We start from the raw sequence: 10,885 nt of genomic DNA, 5'->3' as shown, positions 1-10,885 counted from the left end.
GTGGCCCCTGGACGCCCCCCAAGGGGGTGGGGGCGGTGGCAGGGGTGCGGATGCCTGGTGATGAGGGGGAGGTGGACACAGACGCCCCCTTCAGCCAAAGGTGTGGCCTGAGGGAAGAACCAGCAGGGATGCCACGTTCCACGGATGCCTTTATCCTCCCTGGAGGGGGGACCAGGGCCCCCAGCAACAAGAGGCTCGCTCCCCACCACCCTCCCGCTCCTCCTCGAGACCCCTCGGCCCGCACTGGCAGGTGGCGTGTCTCTGCAGCCTGGTCACTCCCCCTGGACCAGCTGTGTCCCTGCCTGGGGGAGGGACGCCAGCAGCAGAGGCAGGTGGTCTTGGTGGGGGCGGCCCCAGAGGAGCGGGGAGCAGTGCAGGCGGTCGGCGTCTTGCAGCGACTGGGGCAGCAGCAGGACGCGCAGCTGGGCGAGGACAGCAAAGGACGTGAAGACCACGTGTTGCAGGAAGGAGCCATGCAGGCTGTGCATGTTGGTGAGCAGGGGGGCCCCCTGGCCCAGCAACCCGGCTCCTAGCACCAGGCCCAGCCCGGCCCCCCCTGCAAGAGGGAGCCGTGTGACACAGCCCCGCAGGGCGCCCAGTGCTCCCAGGGTGGGTGGACCTCAGCGGTGCCAAGGTGTGGGGGCCCCAGGAAAACAGCTGAAAACTCTGGGGAGAAAGCTGCCCTGCAACGAACGTTCTCCTTTTCATTAGAAAATCGAAAGCTGATTTTCCGCCTGGAATCTGACCCTCTCTGGGGGCTCACTTCTGACCTCCCCTTCCTCTACTCCTGAGCTGACGTGCAGAACCTTCTGTGGCCAGTGTCCCCCCTTGCCACCCAGAAAGAGACACCTGAACGCTGGTCCCGATGGCTCGGAGCTGGGGAGCGTGGGGAGTGGGGTGCGCAGGCAGGGCCCCGCCCTTCAGCCCCTGAGTCCTGCTCACCTGATCACTGTGGGGAAGACGTCAGCGGAAAAGAGGCTGCTGAGGGTGGACGTGGCCTGGGAGGCCAGAAGCCCCAGGACAGAGAGGGACAGCAGCGTCCAGCCGGGCAGGTCCGGGGAGGAGGAGCGGGCTCCCACACTGCCCGTGCTCCCCCGCAACCCGTGTCTCAGGGATCCAGCTTCCCCGGCCTTCCTCCCCTGCTCTTGCCCTTGGGGGTCGGGGGTCGCAGACTGCCCCTGGCCAAACCAGACCCTTACATGAAGCCCTTTCGTGTAGAATCCTTTTGGCCTCAACTCTTTGGGCCTCAGTTTCCCCAGGTGCACCCTGGGGAGATGCATTTGGAAAGAAGAGCAGCCTCGCCCCAACACCTCGTCCTGTGCCTGCCTCTCCAAGGTCCAGGAGGGGCTCATCTCAGGATCCCCCCACCACTGGGCAAACCCCCAGCCACACGTGACAACCCTGCCAGCCTGCAGGGCCCGGCACTCACACTGGGCCCCTGCAAGCAGCAGCAGGGGTACCAGGCCCAGGACCAAGGTGCCCAGCGGCAGGGCTGGGCGGCGCCCCCAGAGGTCTGCTGTCAGGAGCAGGAAGACGGTGGCCACTGCCTCCAGGCCGGCCACCAGGAAGTAGGGCCAATAGAAGGCGGGCTGGCTCGGGGCCAGGCTGCGTGGGAAGCTGGCTGCTGCCCCACCGACCCCCCTGGGAGGGATGAAAAGTTGAGGCCCAGCCCAGCCAGGGACTCTCACCTCAGGTGGGCAAAGGCCCTCCCTCCCCCCAGCCCGCCCACTTCCCCCCCCCCCGCACCAACTGAAGCCCAGGATGTGTCCGTTTCTCCTGGTGACGCGGGTGTGCCGGAGCTCCAGGACCCAGTGGTGCTGGGGCTGGGGGCTGCCTGTGTACAGCGTGTCCAGCTCTGCGGCCCCGGGGACATAACGGGGCCTGAATGAGCGGATGACGCCGCTCCCCTCCTCCAGCACCCCGGTCTCCCTCCTCCCCCGCGGGTCCATCACCCGTAGCCAGGGAGCGCTCCTCGGAGCTGTCCTCGGGGTCCACACCGCTGGCTTCCGCAAAGCGCCTCAAGATCTTCCTGGCTTGGGCCAGCTTCCCTGCGGCCAGCAGCCAGCAGGGAGACTCGGGGAACAGGGCTGGAAGCCTGTGGGGCTGGGGCGGATGCCTAGGGACCTCACCGTAAGGAAGAACCCAGTTCGAGGCACAGTGCGTTGCTCTCTGTGTCCCTGTCCCGTGCCCATCTGCCTGGTGCTGCACAGAGAGGAGCCACGCACGTGGCCTCCGCAGTGGACGTGAACCCCTCTCACTTACCCGCAGAAGAGCAGCAGGAGTCCCGCTGCCAGGTGCTCAGCCCTTGCAGAAGGCGCCAGTGCTGCGCGAGCAGGGCCAGGCCGGGCGGCAGCAGCCACAGCGGAGGGGCTGGTCCCCACGGAGGATGCCAGGCGACGCAGGGCTCACACAGCGCCAGGCCTGGACAGACACAGGTGGCCTGAGGCCCAGGCCTCTCGGGAGGGCTGCCCTGTTCAGGGCTGTGGGGGCCCGTCGCTGACTGGTCCACAACCTGGGCGTCGGAGGCCAATGTGCCCCCCGCAAAAAGCAGAGCCCACGGAGCAGACAGCGCCCGGCCGCCTTCTGGAGAAGGGCCCTCAGCTGGAGCCCCAGGAAGGCACCCTCCGGCGCGTTAGAGGCCCAGCCTAAGCGGGCGCCCCCCAGGGCCCCCCCAGTACTCACGAGCCACAAAGAGGGTGAGGGAGGCCCCTGTGAGACAGCTGCAGAGCCAGCAGGGCAGGAAAGCTGGTGGCCAGCAGGGGACACACGTGGATTCGGGTCAAGAGGGCTCAGGGGAGGCTGCCAGGGCAGGGGGGTGGGGTGGTGCCTCACCGGTTAAAACCCCGGGCCAAGGAGGACACAGCCCAGCAGCCAGCCCAGGAGGTGGTCCCCCTGCTCCAGCGGCACCTTCCAGCTGTCCTCACACATGAGGTTCCTCTGTGGGGACACCAGCCACCTGTCAGCCAGCCAGGACCCCCCCCCCCCCCAACGCTGGAATTCCCAGCATGGTTCCTCCCTGGGAGGAGGGGCAAAGAGCCACAAAGAGGACACGGCAATTGCTCAGGGTCTCGCAGCGTGGCCTCCTGACCCTAGTGGTCACGGCAATTGCTCAGGGTCTCGCAGCGTGGCCTCCTGACCCTAGTGGTCTTCACATGGAACTGGACAATTCCTGGTCTGAGCCCCACTCCCCAGGTCCTCAGGACACCTGCATGGAACCCCAAGTCTGGCTTCTCTTTGGCTCTGGACAGGGTTGCACCGCCTTTCTCCAGCCATCACTCTCCGGCCAGGCTGGCCCCAGGGCCTCTCCTGCACCTCCCCTGTCCCCTGCACTTCAAGAGCTGCTCCTGTAACAGGCTGCAGGGCCCTCGATCTCAGCTTTGCACCTCCCTGCCTACTCTCTGCCTTCTCCCCAAGCTTAGCATACCATTCTGGGTCACGCTCCATCAGAGATTTTAAAGTCTGACCACCTGTGAAAGCTGGTGGGCAAGGGTCCATCACTACACCAAACAGGTGGGCAGGAGGAGGAGGCCCCGACAGTTCAGGGCTGCAGACGGGCCTGGCAGGGATGGGGGAACCCTGTCCATCTCCACCTGGGCCCTTCATCCCAGGGGTGGGAGGCGGGGGGGACAGGGCTGCGGGGCAGAGGTTGCCAAGAGAGAGGCTGAGGCAGGCAGGTCCTAGCGTGAGGGTGGGGCGGGAAGTCCCAGTTACCCCCTCCTAGAGCCCTGGGATGCCCCCTTGGTACCCCTGCTGCTAGGCCAGTCTGCACACACCGGGTAGGTGGGAGGCCTGCTATTCAGAAACGGAGCTGACCGAATCACTCTTTTGATTCAAAGTCTTGGAACTTCAGTCTGGACACCTGCACGGCCCAAAGCCACAGGTTGTTAGAATTTTCATGGCACTGAAGGGAACCCCCACGTACCTGCTCAGACCTTCAGCTTAGCGCCTCTGCCTCCCCAGACTGCCTGCCCACCTTGTCAGACCCCAGCCTCAGACGCTGCCTTTTGGCGCGGCACGCTGCCTGCCGGCACCGTCAGACGGGAGGGGCTGATCCCCCCGGCCCCCCGCAATCGCAAGCCCCAGCACGGCAGCCCCAGGCGACCAAGGGCAGCAGCGCAGGCGGGACGGGAGGAGGGGGTCAGAGGAAGGGGGCGGAGGGGCAGGTGCAGAAGAGCTGGCGGCCGCGCTGCGAAGCAGGCCGGCGGGGGGCCGCTGGGGCGGGCGCGGGCCGTGCGGTCTGGGAAGCTCACTGGCAGGCAGGGGCTGCGGGCGCGGGCGGGGTCCGGCCCGCAGGAGTGCGCGGGCAGCGCGGTGAGCAGCAGCGCGGAGCCCAGCGCCAACCCCGGCGCCACGCACGGCAGCCACGGGGCGGCGGCCAGCAGGTACCGGGCCCGCCCGAAGCTGCCCGCCGCGCGCAGCATCCGCGCCTGCACCTAGCTGCCCCCGAGGCCTCTGCGCGCCGGCAGGGCGGGGCGGGGCCTGGGGGCGGGGCCCGCTAGGGGAGGAGTCTGCGCGCCGGCGGGGCGGGGCCCTGGAGGGCGGGGCCTGGGTCGAGGGGCGGGAGGAAGGGGTGTGGCCTGGAGCGGGCGGGGGCGGGGCCATCGAGGGCCGGGCAGGTGAGGCGTCTGGGGCCGCGGACGCGGACGGCGGGGCGTGGCCAGCGAGGCGTCCTGGCGTCGAGCGCGGCCTGGGGGCGCGGCCCGCGGGGCGCTCAGGTGCGCGCGAGGCCCGAGCGGCGTCGGAGTCGCTGGCGGGGCGGGAGGCGACGTCTCGGCCGCCCCCGCGGACCCCGGGCGGGCGCTCCCTCAGGCGGCTCGGGCCCCGGAGAGGCCCGGCGACGTGCGGGGGCCGCGGGCCGGATCCTTCCGGGACCCCGCGCCGGCCGCGGGCCAGGCCTGTGAAGCGCGAGCGGCGCCGGCTCGCACCGTCGGGCTCGGAGCGCCCGGCGCGGCCCGCGGTCTGCAGCCCCGGCCGAGCGCCGTGTCCGGAACGGTGAGGGCTCCCTCGGGTTGCTCCCGCCAGGCGAGCCTCGAGGGCACCGCTCCCGCGCGACGTCCCCGGGACGAGGTAGGTCGCGGGGGAGCGCCGGGGCGGGCCCTGCAGGCTGCGCCGCCGTTGGTCCTGGTGGAGGAGAAACTCGCGCGACGTGAAGCTCAGCACGTGTGGCACCCCCTCTCTCAGGCTGCGGGGTGCCCTCGTCGCCGCAGGAGGAGCGCTGGTTCCCACTCAGCCGCCACAGGCGGGCCCTCCCTCCCCCTCCTCCCGCCGCCCGCCGCGCGGCACGTGGCCTCCGGCCGTGGGAGTCTTTGGCGTAGAAGTGTGTTTCCCGAGCTCGCCACGTGGTAGCGGGTGTCGGGAGCCGCGCCTCCTCTGTGGCTGAGTGACAGTCCCTTACGGGCACGTGCCCCGTGTTGCTCACCCGTTCATCTGCCGGTGGCCGTGGAGGGTGTTTCCGCGGTTTGCCTGTTGCGACTAGTGTTGCTGCGAACGTTTGTGCACAAGTGTTTGTGTCCCTGTGTTCAGTTCCTCAGGGTACAGACCCAGGAGAGGAATTGCTGGGGCGTGTGCTGAGTCTGTGTGTAATTTCTTGAGGAACCACCAAGCCATGGTCCACAGTGGTGGCCTGTTTTGCGTTCCCAACGGCGATATGTGAGGGTTCCCATTTCTCCACCTCCTAGCCGACACCTGTGTTCTCTTAAAACAAACAAACAAACAGAAACACAGAACCGAACTATCCGCCTCCTGGTTGGCGTGAAGTATTTCACTGAGGTGTTCTGTTTGTTTGTTTGTTGTTTTTGGCCTGGCTGCACGGCTTGCAGGATTCCTGTTCCCTGATCAGGGATTGAACCCTGGCCTCGGCACTGAGAGCTCACCGAGGTTTTGATTTGCTTTTTCCTAATGGCTGGTGGTGTTGAGCACCTTCTCATGTGCTTGTTGGATGTGTTTGTCTTTGGAGAAGTCCGTGTGCAAACCCCTGGCCCCTTTTCCGCTGGGTTGCGTGCCTTTGTGCTGCTCACCTGCACAGTGAGAGCTCTGCATGTGTTCCCAGTTCTAGGCAGCATCAGATACGCCACGCGCAGATATTTTCTCCCAGCCGGTAGGTTGTCTCTGCACCTTCTTGATTGTGGCGGTTGATGCACAGAAGTTTTTAATGCTGACGAGTTTCAGTTAATTGTTTCTTTATCCTCATGCTTGTAGTGTCATATGTAAGAAATCAAGATCGTGAAGATTTACACCTGTGTTTCCTTCTAATGGTTTTATAGTTTCAGCTCTTAGATTTAGGGCTTTGATCCAATTTCAGTTAGTTTTTACATGGTATATGTGATAAGGGTTCAACTTCATTGTTTTGCAGGTGGATGTCCAGACTTCCTAGCACCATTGGTTGAAAGACCTGTTCTTTCCCTGTTGAATCTGTGGGCACCCTTGATGAGACCTATTGTGTGGTTACTATCTGGACTCTCAGTTGTATTCCCTTGATCCCTGTGTCTGACCTCATGCGTGAAGCATAATGGCTTGAAAATGGAGCTCTGTTCTCTTTTAAGATTATTTTCACTATTTGACTGTTTTCCACTAACAACTCCATATGAATTTTAGGATCACTTTTTCTATTTTTGCAAAAAAGAATGTTGGGATTTTAGTAGGGATTGTGTTGAATCTATAGAATGCTTGGGGAATATTGCCATCTTAACAATATTAAGTTACAAAATATTAAGTTTCATTAGATGTCTTTCCATTTATTTCAGTCATCTTTAATTTCTTTCAGAAGGGTTTTGTGGTTTGGGGTATACAAATCATGAACTTGACTGAATTTATTCCCAAGTATTCTTTTTGAGGCTATTGTAAGTGAGCTTATCTTATAAATTTCCTTTTCAGATTGTTCATTGCTAGTGTATAGAAGTGCAAGTCATTAAAAAATACTGATCTGGTATCCGACAATTTTGCTGAACTTCTATGTTAGGATTTTCTACACATGACGTCATCTACTAATAGAGAGAGTTTTACTTCTTCCTGTCTAATTTGGATGCATTTTATGTATTTCTCTAACTAGAACTTTTATTACAATATTGAATAAACTGGTGAAAATGGGCATCCTTGTCTTGTTGCAGATCTTGGAGAGTTTTCAGTCTTTCATCACTGATTATATTGGCTTTGGGTATTTGCGATATTAGCTTGGGGCGTGCGGAGGTGTTCTTCTGTTGCTGCTTTTAAAAGTGTTTTATCATGAAGTGATGCTGCATTTTATCGAATGCTTTTTCTGCGTTGACATGATCATGTGGTTTTCCCCCTTCCTTCTATTCATGTCGTGTGTTATTACATTGATTTTTGTGTGTGGAATGCCCCTTCTTAATTCCTCAGGTACATCCTGTGTGATCATGGTGTGTAATAATTGTAATGTGCTGCTGGATTTAGCTGGCTAGTATTTTCTTTCTTTTTTTAAAATTTTATTGATTTATAGTTGATTTAGAATGTTGTGTTAGTTTTGGGTGTACAGCAAAGTGATTCAGTTACATGTATGCAAATATCCACTCTTTTTCAGATTCTTTTCTCATAGAGGTTATCACAGAATATTGAGTGGTGGTCCCTGTGCTATACAGTAGGTCCTTGGGGTTTTCTATCTTATATACAGTAGTGTGTGTATGGTTTTTTTTTGGTTTTTTTTTTTCATTTTATTTATTTATGTTAATCCTAAGCTTCTGACTTATTCCTCCTTTTCCCCTTTGGTAACCGTAAGTTTGTTTTCGATATCTGTAAGTTGTTTATGTTTTGTAAATAAGTTCATTTATATTATTTTTTAAAATTAGATTCCACATCTGAGTGATATTTGCTAGTATTTTCTTCAGGATATTTACATCTGTATTCATAAGATACTGGTCTGTAGGTTTTTGTTTGTTTGTTTGTTTTTTGGTGTCTTTGACTTTGGAATCAGGGTCATGCTGTCCTCATAACTTAGGATGTGTCCAGTAACTTCAGAGGTGTTCCTCCCTCTTCTGCTTTTTGGAAGTTTGGAATGGATTGGTGTTAATTCCTTAATGTTTGGTAGAATTCACCTGTGAAGCCATCTGTTCCTGGGCTTGCTTTTTTGGGGTGTTTTTGATTACTGACTCAAATCTCTTTAGTTCTTGTACATCTATTCTTATTTCCTCTTGTGTCAGGTTTTTTTCTTTGTGTGGTTTTTTTGTTTGTTTGTTTTTTAGGCCGTGTTGGGTCTTTGTTGCTGTGTGCGGGCTTTCTCTAGTTGCAGCAAGTGGGGGTTACTCTTCATTGCGGTGTGCCAGCTTCTCATTGCAGTGACTTCTCTTGTTGCTGAGCATGGGCTCTGGGCGTGTGGGCTTCAGTAGTTGTGACATGCAGTCTCAGTAGTTGAGGCACATGGGCTCTAGAGCACAGGTCAGTAGTTGTGGCAAACGGGCTTAGTTGGTCCGTGGCGTGTGGGATCTTCCCAGTGTGCCCTGCATTGGCAGGCAGATTCTTAACCACTGCGCCAACAGGGAAGCCCTAAGCATTACATCTTGATTCCATTTTTTTCCAGGTATTTTTTAGTTATTTGTTTGCGGTTACCTTGGTGATTACAGTTAACATTTTATGACAATCTAGGTTAAACTAATTTGAATAATAACCATTTAAATGGCATTTTTTAACATCGTTTTTGCATTATTTGAATAATACCAATTAGTTCCGATAAATATAAACACCCTCCTCCTGTATATCTCTGTCCCTCCTTCAGATTGTTATTTTCACAGATTACATCTTTATATATTGCATTCAAAGGTTCATAATGATTATTTTGTGCATTTGTCTATTAAATACTGTAGGAAAAAGTGTGGTTATAAACCAGAGTACACTAATAGTGGCTTTTATGCTTACCTGTGTATTTACCTTTGCTGTTGACTAAATTTTGTCCCCAGAATTCATGTGTTGAAGCCCTAACCCCCAGTGGGATGGTATTTGGAGGTGGAGCCTTTGGGGGTGATTAGTTATTGAGGGTAGAGCTCTTAATAGAGACACAAGAAAGATCTCTTTCTTCTCTCCACCACGTGAGGACACAACAAGAAACCGGCCTTTTGCAAGCCAAGAAGAGGACCCTCACCAATCTGCCAGCATTTTGATCTTGGGCTTCCCAGCCTCCAGAACTCAGAGAAGTAAATGTTGTTTAAGCCCCTCAGCCTGTGATATAATGTTGTAGCATCCCAGTTGACTAAGACACTGGTGTTCCTTGTTTCAGTTATGGCTTTGAATAACGGTCTAGCATTTTTTCATTTCACCACGAAGGACTCATTTAGCATGTCTGTAGAGCAATAAACTATTCCAGCTTCTATTTATGGAAATGTCTTAATTTCTTTTTCATTCTTTTTTTTTTTTTTGGTTTATACGTATGTTTTTAATTGAAGTATAGTTGACTTACAGTGTTGTGTTAATTTCTGCTGTACAGCAAAGTGATTCAGATATAAGTATGTGTGTATATATATATATACACACACACACACATTTTTTAATATTCTTTTCCATTATGGTTTATCATAGGATATAGAATATAGTTCTCTGTGCTGTACAGTAGGACCTTGTTGTTTATCCATTCTATATATAAAAACTTCCATCTGCTCACCCCAACCTCCCACTCCATCCCTCCCCCAAACCCCTCCCCCTTGGCAACCACCAGTCTGTCATTTATGTCCATGATTCTATTTCTGTTTCATAGTTAGGTTCATTGGTGTCATATTTTAGATTCAACATATAAGTGATGTCACATGGTATTTGTCTTTCTCTCTAACTTATTTCATTTAGTATGGTCATCTCTAGTTGCATCCATGTTGCTGCAGATGGCATTATTTTGTTCTTTTGTATGGCTGAGTAGTATTCCGTTGTATATATGTATTACCTCTTCTTTTCTGTTCATCTGCTGGTGGACATTTTGGTTCTTTTTGTGTCTTGGTTATTGTAACTAGTGCTGCAATGAATGTTGGGGTGCATGTATCTTTTCAAATTATAGTTTTCTCTGGATATATGGCCAGGAGTGGGATTGCTTGAACATGTCATAATTCTGTTTGAGGAACCTTCATACTGTTTTCCACAATGGCTGCACCCACTTACATTCCCATCAGCAGTGGAGGGTTCTGTTTTCTCCACACCCTCTCCAGCATTTGTTATTTGTAGACTTTTTAAATGATGGCCATTCTGACCCATGTGAGATGATACCTCATTGTAGTCTTGATTTGCATTTCTCTAATCGTAAGCAGTGTTGAGCATCTTTTTCATGTGCCTATTGGCCACCTGTATGTCTTCTTTGGAGAAATGTCTGTTTAGATCTGCCCATTTTTCAATTGGGCTGTTTGTTTTTCATTGTGGAATTGCATGAGCTGTTTGTATATTTTGGAAATTAAGCCCTTGTTGGTCACATCATTTGTAAATATTTTCCCTCATTCTGTAGGTTTTCCTTTGCCGTACAAAAGCTTGTATTTGATTAGGTCTCATTTGTTTATTTTTGTTTTTATTTCTATTGCTTTGGGATATTGACCTAAGAAACCATTGGTACAGTTTATGTCAGAGAATGTTTTGCCTATGATCTCTTCTAGGAGTTTTAAGGTGTCATGTTTTATGTTGGTCTTTTTTTTTTTTCTTTTTAAAAATTCATTTAATTACAAGAAAATTAACCAGAAAATTGCACAGTTCCAAACAAATCCTCTGTATAAACACAAGAGCTCATTTACCATCATCTTTTTATATTTATCTCTCAAACAACATCCCATCTATTGAACCCAGCCTTCACTGGCAAAATTAGAATTTTTACTGTTTAATATTCCATAAAGAGAATTGGCTTTTGTCCTGAAGTTATGATGGTGTCTGTCATTTTGCTTGACAGAAACTCTAAAATTGTTCCCTTATGAGT

General features: G+C 53.8%; 1 protein-coding gene across 1 annotated transcript; it reads right to left on the bottom strand.

Moving 5' to 3' along the window:
• Positions 1-272: 272 nt before the first annotated feature.
• Positions 273-4,421, bottom strand: SLC22A31 (solute carrier family 22 member 31). Its single transcript, XM_057712667.1, is given in 10 exon segments — positions 273-556; positions 944-1,054; positions 1,430-1,624; positions 1,730-1,855; positions 1,953-2,095; positions 2,263-2,296; positions 2,299-2,601; positions 2,683-2,745; positions 2,850-2,937; positions 4,032-4,421. Coding segments are annotated over 10 exon segments (1,737 nt in total).
• Positions 4,422-10,885: the final 6,464 nt, after the last annotated feature.

Source organism: Hippopotamus amphibius, chromosome 16 (assembly GCF_030028045.1).
Source record: "Hippopotamus amphibius kiboko isolate mHipAmp2 chromosome 16, mHipAmp2.hap2, whole genome shotgun sequence".
Lineage (NCBI taxonomy): Eukaryota > Metazoa > Chordata > Mammalia > Artiodactyla > Hippopotamidae > Hippopotamus > Hippopotamus amphibius.
The sequence above is the reverse complement of the archived record's forward strand: the minus strand, read 5'-3'. Positions and strand labels throughout refer to the sequence as shown.